At 51.4% G+C, this 14,096-nt stretch overlaps 2 protein-coding genes across 3 annotated transcripts in view; both read left to right on the top strand.

Moving 5' to 3' along the window:
* LOC138727290 (protocadherin gamma-C5-like) overlaps window positions 1-14,096 on the top strand; it is a 218,939-nt gene that overhangs the window by 27,597 nt on the left and 177,246 nt on the right. The gene's annotated exons all lie outside the window — the stretch shown is intronic.
* On the top strand, window positions 620-13,327 carry LOC138727200 (protocadherin gamma-A5-like). The gene is made up of 2 exons (XM_069869491.1): window positions 620-3,220; window positions 12,533-13,327. Exons 1-2 carry the CDS (start codon window positions 767-769, stop codon window positions 13,325-13,327), a joined length of 3,249 nt encoding a protein of 1,082 aa, XP_069725592.1. The 5' UTR covers window positions 620-766.

Below are 14,096 nucleotides of genomic sequence, written 5' to 3'. Positions count from 1 at the left end.
TGCTTTACAGGTAAACAGCAGCGTCTTGCACCGTCATTTTTAAGACAATCGAAGCCTTTTCACGGTCTGTTGGGCTACTTGCATAACTATAAATATATATAAACAATGTGAAATAAGAATTCCTGTGGCAAGAAATCACACATTGAGCTTTCAAGATTTGAATGCTGTAGCCACTAGTTCTGTGGCGTTACACAAGCATAAAATTGCAATCATCCCGTTCCAAAATAAATTAACTACTCTTTCGGCATTCCCTGAGACTCGTTGTTTCCCTTTGTGGGTATTGACCGCACCTTCCTCAGCCTTTAAATATCTGATCTCAGGCGACGGTGGTGGAGCAGTTAATCTGGAGGTGGAATTCCTGGTGGGGATTCCGCTTTGGGACTGACGGGACAGGGCTCTCGGTATCTGGCAGGTGATGTTTTTCTCTCTCGATGCGGCCGGAGCCGAGCGGTGTTTGCGGGGCAGCGCTGGGTGCGTGCAGTGCCGGGAGGAGGCTGCGGGCGCCGCTGTTGACCGAGGAGGAGCGGTCGGGAGGTGGGAGCGGTGGAGGCAGCCCCGCCCGCTGCGGCGCGGCTCGCTGGCTGGCTGGGGGCTGGCTCGGCGGGCGGGCGGGCGGGCTGCGAGCGTCCCCGCGGTGCGGAGCCGCGGTGCAGCGAGGCGGAGGGGCCGGCGGCAGCGGGCGGCAGCGGCGGTGCGGAGCCGGAGGGCTGAGGCGGAGCGGGCTGTGGCTCGGCGGCGGGGCGGTGTGTGCGGGGCGGCGGCGGCGATGCGGGCGGCGGGGAGGCGCTGGGGCCGGCGGGAGCGAGCGCTGCTGTGGTGCGTGCTGGGGGCGGCGTGGGAGGCGGCGTGGGGGCAGCTGCGCTACTCGGTGCCCGAGGAGATGCCCAAGGGCTCCTTCGTGGGCGACGTGGCCAAGGACCTGGCGCTGCAGGTGCCAGCGCTCAGCGAACGCGGGGTCCGTCTCTTGGACAGAGGCAGGACGCAGTATTTGTCCCTGCACGGGAAGACGGGACATTTAGTGACGGCGGAGAGGATCGACAGGGAGCAGCTGTGCCGGCTGCAGGAGAAATGCGTGCTGCGCTGTGAGGTGATAGTGGAGGGAGAAAAAAACATTTACGGAATCGAGGTTGAGATCATAGACATTAACGACAACGCCCCTACTTTCCGAGAGAAAGAAACCGAACTAAGAATAACGGAGACGACAGCCCCGGGGACGCAGTTTCCACTTCCCAGGGCTCACGACCCGGACTTGGGACGAAATTCACTGCAAAGCTACGAGCTGAGCGGCGACGATCACTTCTCGCTGTCGGTGCAGGCGGGTCCCGGCGGGGCTGAGCGTCCCGAGCTGGTGCTGGCCAAGGCGCTGGACCGGGAGGAGGCGGCGTCGTACGAGCTGGTGCTGAGGGCGATGGACGGCGGCGAGCCATCCCGGACGGGCACGGCGCGGCTCCGCGTGGCCGTGCTGGACGCCAACGACAACGCGCCCGTGTTCAGCCAGGGGGAGTACGCGGTGCGAGTGCCGGAGGACGTGCCCGTGGGCTCCACCCTCGTCACCCTCACGGCCACCGACGCCGACGAGGGGACGAACGGGCACGTGAAATATTCATTTCAAGCTCTTTCTGCGAAAGCCTCGCAGATTTTCCAACTAGATGCTGAATCCGGAGCACTCACAATTCTGCGAAGCCTGGACTTTGAGGAAAGTGACTACTACGAACTGGACGTACAGGCACATGACGGAGGAGGACTTTTCGGTGCGGCACAAGTTGGTATCACCTTAACAGACGTTAACGACAACGCGCCCGAACTCACAGTGTCTTCTCAGGAGACCGAGATCTCCGAAGATTCCCCGCCGGGGACGGTGGTGGCCCTGCTGCACGTCCAGGACCGGGACACGGGGCACAACGGCGACGTGCGGTGCAGCATTGCTGAGAGCGTCCCGTTCCGGCTGGAGAAGTCGTTCGAGGACTACTACCGCGTGGTAACGTTGCGGGAGCTGGACCGGGAGGAGGTGTCGGAGTACAACGTGACGGTGCGGGCGACGGACGGCGGGTCGCCGCCGCGGTGGAGCAGCGCGGTGCTGCGTCTGCGGGTGCTGGACGTGAACGACAACGCGCCGGTGTTCTCGGAGGCGCGGTACAGCGCCCGCGTGCGGGAGAACAACGCGGCGGGCGCGCTGCTGGTGCGGGTGCGGGCGCGGGACGCGGACTGGGGCGCGAACGCGCGCGTGCGGTACCGGCTGTGCGAGGGCCGCGTGCGGGGCGCGGCGCTGTCGTCGTACGTGTCGCTGGAGGCGGAGACGGGCGCGCTGTACGCGCTGCGCTCGTTCGACTACGAGGAGGTGCGCGAGGTGGGGCTGTGGGTGCGGGCGGAGGACGGCGGGTCGCCGTCGCTGAGCAGCAACGCGTCGGTGCGGCTGGAGATCGCGGACGAGAACGACAACGCGCCGCAGGTGCTGTACCCGCCGCCGGCGGGCGCGGGCGCGGGCCCGGGCGCGGGCTGGGCGGGGTCGGGCGTGGAGCTGGCGTCGCGGTCGTGGGAGCCCGGCTCGCTGGTGGCCAAGGTGGTGGCGGTGGACGCGGACGCGGGGCAGAACGCGTGGCTGTCGTACGAGCTGTGGAAGGCGACGGAGCCGGGGCTGTTCCGCGTGGGGCCGCACAGCGGCGAGGTGCGCACGGCGCGCTCGCCGCTGGCCCGCGACGCGTCGCGGCACAGCCTGGTGGTGGTGGTGAAGGACCACGGGCGGCCGGCGCTGTCGGCCACGGCCACGCTGACGGTGGTGCTGGCCGAGAGCGTGGCCGAGCTGCTGTGGGAGCTGGGCAGCGCGGCGGCGGCCGTGCCGGGCGAGCCGGCCGGCAGCCTGACGCGGTGGCTGGTGGTGGCCGTGGCGGCCGTCTCCTGCCTCTTCCTCGCCTTCCTGCTGCTGCTGCTGGCGCTGCGCCTGCGCCGCTGGCGCCGCTCGCAGCTGCTGCCGCCGCCGGGCAGCGGCGCCTTGCGCGCCGTCCCGGGCTCGCCCTTCGTGGGCCTCGACGGCGTGCGCGCCTTCCTGCGCTCCTACTCGCACGAGGTGTCGCTCACCGCCGACTCGCGCAAGAGCCGCCTCCGCTTGTCGCCCGACAGCGCCTGCGACACGCTGCCGGCCCGCCCGCCGCCCGCCGAGCCCGAGCCGCTGCTCGACGAGGACCCTGACGCCGCCCGCCGCTTCCCCGCCGCCGCTGCCCCGGTGAGTGAGAGCCGCTGCCGGGACCGGCTCCGACGCGGTGCCCTCTGCTGCTCCTCAGCCCTTTCGATTCTGCCTTTTGTCTGCTGCGGCGGGAGGCTGCTTTATTAAGGAGGCAATATTTCCTTTGTCACCGCGTTGTGTGTTGCTGCCTCTCGCTCTAGGCAGGTGTCATGGGGATCGTGGTTTAGCATTCTAGTTCCCTGACTCAGTCTCTCCTGGAGGGGTTGTAAAGCTTTGTAGAGTTGTGGGAAGCATTCATGAGGGGCTGTTGAATGAATGAAAGGATATGTTTACTCTTTTTTCTACTCTGTGTCTAACTATAGTATCATGCAATGAGAGGTCCACTTTCCCTGGAAGACCTGTTATTCCAGTTGTATGTTTTTCCACTGTGTTTGGAGATGGCTGTGATATTCTTAATGAAAAATCGAATCATGTACTTATCAGTCCAATAATGCGAGTTTTCATAGGAGCAAACATGATGAAGAGAAATGTTCTACACAACTCAGCTTTGACATCATGTGCTTGTATATTCTGAGGGTCAAAGACCCATGGAAGTTGACAAGGGTTGAGATGAGAATTGTGGGAGCCGTTTGTGAAGGACTGTTGAAGGAACCAAGACATATATTGAGGAATATATTGATATATTGCTACAGAGGATCATTGCTCAGTGTTCCAGTTGGAGCAGGATGTGGAAGAAGCGGGGCTGCTGTTGGCTCGAGTTACAGTTTGGCAGGGCTTTGTAGTTTTACTCCATCATTCCTGTTCCACGCTGTTTGCTGACCTGTTCTTTCCTGCAGAACTGCTTCCCTTTCACTTTTAGAATTTTGATATTCGTCTTCTGAAGCAGAACTAGAGAAGAATGTCTCTTCCTTCTTAGTACAGAGAAGTAAAGATGCCTGTATGAAGTTCATGGATGATCCTGGTGCCTGATGAGGAAATGGCTGGGGAAATGGCTGTTAGCTGTCATGTGCTTGCTAATTGCGAGTGTCAAAAATAACACTAAGGAAGTGGTGAAGGTCTGGAGATGAGAGTTGTGGGAGTTGTTCATGAGGGGCTGTTGATGGAACCAAGAGATCTGTTTGTTCCTTTCCATGTTCAGTGTCCAGCTGTGGTATCATGCATTGTGAATTTGAAGTTCCCAAAGAATTGTTGCTAGAAGGGGAAAATGATCTTCCAGCCACCACTGCCTGGAAGAGTGTGTAATAATTCTTTCCATGGTTTAACTTCTCCAACGCTTTCATTGGAAACACTTTCATAAACATTTTCTTTTAATTATTACCAGAAGAAATGCTCTTGCTTGCCAAATACATCTGGTAGGAAAAGAATAAATAGTAAAATAGTATCTCTGCAGCTTTTTTTTTTCCCAATAGAATGTGTCTACAAATGTTGAAGTGAAATGGTCTGGGCAATTGGCTCTTTGATGTCAGGTGCTTGCAGATTATGAGGGTCAAAGGACACCATGGTGGCTGTGAAGGAATGGGAAAGGGAGTCCTGAGAGTTGTGCATGTGAGGGTTAATGAAGAACCCAGGTGATGCAGTTTGTGCTTCTCCCTGTTCAGTGTCCACTTGCAAGATCACACAATGTGAGTTTCTGCTTCCCGAAAAAGTTGAGCCACAGAAGTGTTACTCCAGCTCTGCTGTGAGCCCTGGGATGTCCTTCCTGTGTGTTTGCAGATTGTTGTGATGTTTTTACCTATCAGTTTAATTACGTTCTTATGAGAAATGTCATAATGGGAGCCTTGGGACTTGCAACTGATTTTCCATTCCGTGCTAAACACCTGCATTATATATCTTCTCTAAGGGCCATTATAAAGAATACTTTGTTATGATCCTTTCATTTTGGCATGAGTGAAACTCTTTTCCTTGGTCATTGTGATAATCTTACGTTGTGCCCTTGTCTCTGACAGTTCGGAGAAGATCAAATGTGTTTGTTTGACTGTCCCAACCTTCGTGTTAAAGGCTTTCATAGGTGTGTTTCTTTATAATGTCACTGGATGAAATGCTCTTGCTTGACACGTGCACATGGTGAGAAGCCAAATGTTATGCCTGGTAAGCAGAAGTTGTCTTTGAAACTTTTGTTTGAATGGGTTCTGTCTGCTGATTGTGAAGGTGAATGCCAAGCATGCAGCCTGTGAAGGCTTTGACAGGGTCCTGGAGTGCTGTGTGTGGGTAGGTACTGGTAGAGACATGTTCTGTGTTCTGTTACTTCCCAGCCTACAATGCTGGACTACATAAAAGGAGTCTGAAGTTGTCCTGGCTTGGGATATCGTACTACACAGCTTTCAACTCACCAAGTTCTGTGTTCATCCATTTGCTTTCCTGTTGAGAGACATTTGCCATGAATGGCCCTCATTGAACACTGATGTGCATATTAGATTAAGATTTGCACATCATGTATCATCCAAACTGCCCAATGTTATGAAGAAAGACAATGCTGCCTTTGAGATGATTCTTTGATGACTGAGCTTTTACCAGAGTCGCACATCACTTATGGCCTTGAGAACGTAGTACGAGTCTTTGAATTCTTGTTACGAGCAGAGAAATCTCTTTGCATGCAGCTGTGTTGTGATCCCTGCTCTGAGATAATGAGAAATTATGTGTGCACCATTCCATTCAGAGGCATTGTGTAATATTTGGGCAAGGTCAAAAAAACTTTCTGTCTAGAGACACGCCAGATGAAACTGTTTTGGTATAATTTGAAATGACTACAAGATAGGTTTAAATGTTCTGTTTGTCCTAGTTGTTCTATGAGGCCTACATCTGTGGTTCTATGCCTTGTCCCTGTTATATTGTCCGGAGAGATTACACTGAGGAGCTGTGGATGTGGTCTTTGGTGTATGAGCAATTCTGAGTATCTACCATGGCCTTTTTCCCAGCCTGGTACCTTTCTTGTGTACGTTCCTTACCTGACACAATCTGATAGGTTAAGCTACAGTTCCTTCACTTCTGCCAGTTTCCCATTATCAATATGGTCTAAAGCTGGTCTGCTTTGTGGCTGGTAACACTCAATCCATGAAGAGATGTGTTGGAATTGTTGGGCTGGGGAAGCAACTTCCATCCATAGCTTGAAGGTGTTCAGCTGCCAACACGGAGACTTTGATAGACTCCTGTTTCCCTAAGAGGTCATTGAATGTTAAGCTCTTTCCTCTGTGGCTGACATGAAGGTCTAATACTGGGTGTTGTCTGTGGTAAAACTCAAGTCTATGAATACAGAGGAAGGAGGGTGAGAGTCTGGCTTTGAACAAGGACAATATTTGGTTTTGGCTGAGCAACAGTTTCATTTCTAGCCTGATGCTTTGTTTCCTGGAAACTCATCATGCCTTTTCCCCATCTCTGGACAGTGCTTTTGCCTTTGAAACTGGGATTGTTGTTTTGCAGCAAATCCTCACTTCCCTGGGCAAGCTCTCACCCACCTGAAAGCAGTCTGAGGTGACTTGGCTTGAGAAAGAGACCTCTGGTAGAAGGTGTTTACACTTGCAGCTTGATGAGCAGGCCCCATAGTAAGAAAAATTGATGAGAGCTGACAGCTGTCTCTTGAAATGACATCCTTACTGTGTACTGCAGAGGAAGAGTTGAGGGTGTACATGTGCTTGTAAGCTCAGTGATTTGCAGGTACTCTGGAGATGAACTTCAACACCTGCAGTGAAGATGGAGAAGACTTCCCAGTGAGTTTCTCTAACAATAATTTATTTCTCTTTTTATGGTGCCTTGCATTCCTGGTCTGATGTTTCTCTCTGATTTTTATGTGTTGTGATGTAGTTATAAGGAATGTCATATCTTTGTTTAGCCATGTGTTGTGTGTTATTACCTCTTGCTCTTCTGGCAGTATTTGTGGAAATCAGGATATATGAGGCTATATTAGTGTTCTGGTTTTAGTAGGGAGAGAAAATAAAATCTGATATCCACAGAAATCACACCTCGGTGGAACAGTGTGTGTGGTAAAATAGGAGAAGGATTTCCACTAAAGCTGATGGTTTCATATTATCCAGTGTCAATGGAATGAGTGCTCCTCTTTTAGTTCAGACAGTTATCATTCATGTGCTTTACAATCCTTCTATTTCTTCCAATAATGCTGGTGAAAGACTGCTTGGTGTGATAATTGTGCACTTTACTGTCATGATATGGTTTTGCCAGTTACGAGGGTCAGAAGCAAACCTGGAAGTTGTATAGGGTTGGAGAGGACTCGGAGAAGCTCTGCCAGCATGGGGGGATCATAGAAGATGATGCTCACAATAGTTCATCCACTAGGCCCACGGTTGTGGTTTCATGCAGTTTCAATTCCTTCTGCTCAATGTATATGGCCTAGACATATTATTGCATCTGATCCATTCATTTCTGTAGGTTCTGTAGGTTTCTGGCTCCTGCCTTTTTGTTGTCACGATGTATAGCTCCATCTCGGGTCCTCAATGGAATGGTCATGTCCATTTCAGCCCTCTGAGTGCAGGGGCAGTTCCCAGAGATGCCTTTCTTTCCTGGAAGTTTGGGGTTCCCTTTCTTTCAGAAATGTTTTCTTCAGTTTGTTCACTGTAACTCAAGGAGATGACATAAAACTTCTTTCTTATTGTTCATCTCAACTGCAGATTCTGTGTCCCAGCAGAATTGAAAAGACCTGACAATGCTAAAAGCTCTTCAAGTCTTCCCTGGCTCTACAGTCATTTCTTGCTCTTACAATTCCCACTCGATTTTATTATGAGCAGCTGAGTATCTTGATTATACTCCCCAAATATTTACTGCTGAATGATCCTTGTGATTCAAGGAGATGCTTTAACGGTACCCAGCATCACATCATGCATTCTTCTCTCTAAATTGGAGAGATATGGATTTGATGGGTGGATGGCACGGTAGATAAGAAACTGGTTGGAGGGTTGTATTCAGAGAGTAGTGGTCAATGGATTAAAGTCCAGATGGAGTTCTTTGACTAGTGGTGTCCCTCAGGGGTCTGTGCTGAGACCCGTGCTGTTTAATATCTTCATCAATGATACTGGCAGCGAGATTGAGTGCACCGTCACCAAGTTTGTAGATGACACCAAGCTGAGTGGTGTGGTTGCCACAGCAGAAGGATGGGATGTAATCCAGAGGGACCTGGACAGGCTGGAGAAGTGGGGCTGTGAGAACCTCGTGAGATTCAACAAGGCCAAGTGCAAGGTCCTGCACCTGGGTTGGGGCAATCCCCATTTTCAGTACATGATGTGATTTAGAGCTGGCTGGCAAGAAGGACTTGGGGGTGGTGGTTGATGTGAAGCTTGACGTGAGCCAGCAATATGTGCTTCACAGCCCAGAAGACCAACCATATCCTGGGCTGCATCAAAAGAAGTGTGGCCAGAAGGTTGAGGGAAGTGATTCTACCCTTCTATTCCTCTCTTGTGAGACCTCATCTGGAGTACTGTGTCCAGTTCTGGAATCCTCAGCCTAAGAAGGAGATGGGTCCAGAGGAGGGCTACAAACATGATCTGAGGGCTGGAACACCTTCCATATGAGGACAGGCTGAGAGGGTTGGATTTGTTCAGCCTGGTGAAGAGAAGGCTATGAGGTGATCTTACAGCGACCTTCCAGGACCTGAAAGGAGCCTACAAGAAAGCTGGAGAGGGACAATTCATAAAGGCTTGTGATGATAGGACAAGGAGGAACGGGTATAAACTGGAGAAGGGCAGCTTTAAATTAGACATTAGGAAGAATTTCTTCACCATGACAATAGTGAGACACTGGAACAGGCTACCAAGGGATGCCCCATCCCTGGAGGTTTTTAAGGCCAGGTTGGATGAGGCCTTGGGGAACCTGATCTAGTGCGATGTCCCTGCCCAGAACAGGGTGGTTGGAACTAGATGACCTTTAAGGTCCCTCCCAATCCTAGCTATTCCATGATTCTGTGATCACACTTCTCAGACTCCAGCTGACCAAGCTGTGGGTTCATCGTTTTGCATTCCTGTTGGATGATGTTTCCAGTGAATGATGGTTATTGATGAAAGACGTGAACTTTATATTAAGATTTTCACATCATGTATTTTCCAAGTTGCTCAATGTGCTGAAGAAAGGCAATGGTACCTTTGAGTTGATCCTTTGATGACTGTGTATTTTTCAGAGTCGCACATTCCTTATGCCTTGTGAACATTGTACATGTCTTTCAATTCCTGTTAAGAACAGAAAAATCTCTCTGCACACATCCATGTGGTGATCTTTGTTTTCAGATAAGGAGAAGTTGTGTGCTGCAACTTTTCCTTCAAAGATGTCTTTCTTCAGAGGTCACATTCCTATTACATAATTTTTGGGCAAGGTGAAGAAAACCTTTCTGCTCAGAGACAGGCCAGGTGGAAAGGTTTGCTGGGGTATAATTTGAAATGACTACAAGATGGGTTTTTAAGGGCTCAATTTGTCCTCATTTTTCTGAGACCCACAGTTGTGGTTCAATACATCTCCCCTGCTGCAAGGTCCAAAGAGGTTACATTGAGGATCTGTGACTGTGGTCTTTGGTGTGAGCTTGTGTGTGAGCTTCCTGTGGACTTCTTCCCAAACAGATACCTTTCTTGAGCACATTCTCCAGCTGACACAATCTGAAATGTTAAGCTTCTGCCAGGTTCCCATTTTTGCCAGTTGTATTGATTAATTAATTAATTAGTTTTCTGACCAGTTCTAAATCTGGGCCTTGTGGCTGGTATTGCTTAAGCCATTAAAAGATGTGATGTAATTGTTGGGCTGGGGGAGCAGTTTCCATCCATAACTTGAAGGTATTCAGCTGCCAAAACAAAGCCTTTGGTGTGCTTCTGTTTCCCTAAAACATCACTGAATTTACAGGCTTCAACCCGTGGATGACAAATGGCCAGACTACTGGATGTTGTCCATGGTGCAACTAAAGGCGGTGAATGCAGAGCAAGGAAGGTGGGAGGCTGGCTTTGAGCTAGGAAAATAGGCAGTTTAAAGTGGTTTTGGCTGAGGAATGATTTGATCTCAAGTCTGATGCCAAGGCCTGTGGCATTTCTGCTGTGATCCTGGTTTCCTAGGCCATAAATTCAGAGGAAGTCCTTCAAAAATAAAGTATTTGTACAATAATTGTGCATGTAGGACAACGATGCCTGAGTAGAACATCTTATCATTCCTGTGTGAATTATCCTTTATCCATGTTTATCTCCTTGAAACATTGTGATGTAGAGTTGCTTCATAGATTTTGTTTCAGTCCTTTGTTTCCTGGAATGTCGTTGTTCCTTTTTGCCATTTCTGGTCAGTACTTTTGCCTTTGAAACTGTGAGTGTTGTTTGCCATGAAACACTTCAGTTGGGAATCTCTCAGCCACCTGAAAGCAGCTGAAGAGGACTTGGCTTGAGAAAGAGGCCTCTGAGAAGGTGCTTACACTTATGGCTTCATGAGCAGGCTACGTAGAAAAACTGATGAGTGCTGATGGCTGTTTCTTAAAGTGAAATCCTTACTAAGTAGGCCCGAGGAAGGCTCTAAGGTCACAATTCTTCTCAGTGATTTGTAGGTACGCTGGTACCTCAACAGCTGCAGTGAAGACCGAGAAGACTTTGAGGTGAGTTTCTCTGACAATCATTTCTCTTTTAACGGTTCCTTGCATTCCTGGTCTGATTTTTATCTCTTTCTGATTTCTGTGTATGTTGGTTTGATTTAAGAAATGTCATAACTTGGTTTAGCCATGCATTGGGTGTTATTGCCTCTTGGTGTTCCTGCAGTTTTTGTGGAAGGCAGGAGATGTGAGGTTACATCGCTATTGTGGTTTTGGTAGGGAGAGATGATTAAAGCCTGGTGTAGGTAGAATTCACATCTCTGTGAATTCTCTGGAAGAGTGCGTGAGCACTCTCAGCATCCAGCACTCTTGGAGTGGCAGTGGGCAGATCCCGTGTGCTTCCCTCTTGCCATGGGTGTAAAGCCCCAGCGGCAGGCATAGCCCCGTACATGCCGAGCAGCCCGGGCCCCGTAAGCGCAGGGTGGCTGCACTGCTGCTGTTGTCTGAATTGATATGCATGTAAGAAGTTCCTCAGTAATGCGGTCACAGACGTTGAGGAAGGGCAAGATTCTGTGTAAATACCAAAGAAGTATGTGTAGTGTCCCCTCCTGTCTTTCTCTCCATGTGAAGCAGAGTGAGGCTGCATCTTTGTGAGCATGGTCCTGTTGGAAAGGAGAGGCCTGTTCTCACAGCGACTTTGTGGCCAAGTGATCATTAGCTAATAACTGCCACCGAGGAAAAAGCTTGTGAAGGATAAACTGAGTGCTGTAATCTGTGCCTTTGTATCTTTTGAGGGAGTAGTGAGTGTGGCATAAGCGGGTACTGAGCTATCGCCAGCACCCTGTGAATGGGCACATTAGTAATCCGTGATGTCTTCTGTAGCAATAAGAGCTTTAGGAACACCTGCTGTACCTGTACTTTCCGCTCTCGTGGTCTCTGTGGATCTTGCATCGATTCAGGGGTCCTAACGTGCCCTGCCCTGTCCATGGTGCTGAACCAGGGTTTGGCTGCCGAGTCTTCTCTGCAGAGTCTTGCACTGGGCGATTTCCCGTGAGTGTTGCTGAGAGGCGGTGTTATCGTACAAACAGGCAGTGAGGAAGATCTTTTCTTCACAGTCGTTGCACTCAAGAGGCTTTTACCCTGTCCATTTTCAGGCCAAGCCGTGCCTGGATTGTTCTGTGAGTTGTGGATGCAAAGTAAAAGTCGCTGTGTTTGTGCCGTGGGGAAATCCCTTCCCCACTGTTCCCCTCTGACTTTTCTACTCGTGACTTCGTTTGCCATCTTTTTTCTGCAAGTGTCTGGCTGCCCTGGGAAAGGTAGCTGACGGAGGAGTATAGCACTGCCCTTTGCAGTTATCAGAATAACGTAATGGTTAAGTGAATTATCCTGGGTGCATGGGTACCTCTTAGCTGTCCATCCAATGCTTTTAGATCTCTACTTACTTACTCGATTCACTGAAGGAAGCAGTTTGGGGTCGGGGGAGAAAGTCTGTTTGCCAAGTAATAGAGCCAGAGGTTGTGATGGTCTTTGTGATCTGAAGATTGAGACCAGGAGCATATACAGATTCGGCTGTTGTAGACAATAGGGTTCCATGTGGTCTCCCACTCTCAGTCATTCTGAGCAGGATGTAGATTGAAACGGATATAGCCAAGACTCTCCTCCAATGAAACGACGACTTTGGTGCTTCCTTTGTACAGCAGCGTCTCCCTAGCAGAGCTGCTGCTTTTCCGACCTCATAGAAATGAAACAACAGAGCAACCCGCAGCGATAGCAGAAGCTTTTGGAATATGTCAGACCCGCCCTGCACAGTGTAAGCCGCTCGTACTCACCCGCACTCACCTGTGCTTTGCGGCACAAAGGCTGCGCTCTCCCCGCCGCTCGGTAACGCGTTTCCCGTCCGGATTCTCGGTTTCCAGTGCCGAGCCGAGCTGCTTGGTTCGCCTTTCGGCGGGTGCGAGCAAACCGGCCGAGCTAAGGAGGAATCCGCTCTTCGGTGGCCGATGTCGCCGACTCCCGGCAGCTGCCGAGATTGCGGAGAGGAGCGCGGGGAGCGGAGCTGTGGTGCCGCCTGCGGGTGCCGCCGTTGTCCGAGGCGCCGCAGCCGCCGCAGCGTCTGCCCCCGCGGGCTGGGGGCTCTCCCGGCGCCGGCCCGAGCGGCAGCGGCGCGGGCAGCAGCGGCGAGAGGCGGCGCCGAGCTCGCTGTCCTGCGGCGGCCCCTGCGCTCGGGGCGGCGAGAGGCTGCGAGGGAGGGAGGAGCGCGGCGAGCGCTGCTGGCCGCCTTGCTGCTGGAGATCAGCGAGTTCACTTCTCCTGGCGCTCGCTTTGCCTCGGGCGTTGCCGAGGACCCGGACGTGGGCAGCAACTCGCTGCAGGGCTACGGGCTGGAGGAGAACGAGTTCTTGGCGGTGGAGGCGAAGGAGAGCCCGGACGGCAGCAAGTTCGCGGAGCTGGTGCTGCGGCGAGCGCTGGAGCGGGAGCGGAGCCTGCGGCTGGTGCTGGCGGCTGTGGAGGGCGGCGATCCGCGGCGGAGCGGCACCGCCCAGCTCTGCATCGACGTCACCGACGCCAACGACAACGCGCCCGTGGTCGCGCAAGAGCGGTTGGCAGCTGGATACAAACTCCTGTGTAAATGCCTTTTCGATATCAGACTCTGAGGGAAAACGTGTATGTGGCTCCATGAATGGAGAATTTACAGATGGTTCCCCTTCGTGAGTGTTCCCTTTACCTGCCGAGGGCACCTCTTTACGGGTGCTTAGGTTAATGACGCCCATAGCTCTTGTGTGTGTGCGTGCATGTAACGGTTTGCATGTCAGAGCCCGTTTTCTTTCGCTGCCCTTCTACCAGCTATTCAAGCAAGGTTTTACACAATATCACAAATTAATGGCGTTGAAGGAATCTTAATATTCTGTACCTTCAAAGAAGAAGAAATATTTTACTTCACATTCATGGCCATTCATAGGCGGCTTTACTCATGCAGTAAAACAATCATGAAGTAAGACAATCGAAGCCTTTTCACGGTCCTTCAGGCTGTTGGGCTACTTGCATAACTATAAATGTATATAAACAATGTGAAATAGGAATTCTTGTGGAAGGAAATCACACATTGAGCTTTCAAGATTTTAATGCTGTAGCCACTAGTTCTGTGGCGTTACGCAAGCATATAATTGCAATCATACCGTTGCAAAATAAATTAACTGCTCCTTCGGCATTGCCTGAGACTCGTTGTTTCCCTTTGTGGGTATTGACAGCACCTTCCTCAGCCTTTAAATATCTGATCTCAGGCGATGGTGGTGGAGCACTTAATTTGGAGGTGGAATTCCTGGTGTGGATTCCGCTTTGGGACTGACGGGACAGGGCTCTCGGTATCTGGCAGGTGATGTTTTTCCCTTTCGATGCGGCCGTTCCGAGCGGTGTTTGCGGGGC

The sequence above is a fragment of the Phaenicophaeus curvirostris genome, chromosome 15 (assembly GCF_032191515.1).
Source record: "Phaenicophaeus curvirostris isolate KB17595 chromosome 15, BPBGC_Pcur_1.0, whole genome shotgun sequence".
NCBI classification, from domain to species: domain Eukaryota; kingdom Metazoa; phylum Chordata; class Aves; order Cuculiformes; family Cuculidae; genus Phaenicophaeus; species Phaenicophaeus curvirostris.
Note: the sequence above shows the minus strand (reverse complement) of the source record. Positions and strands in the feature narration are given on the sequence as shown.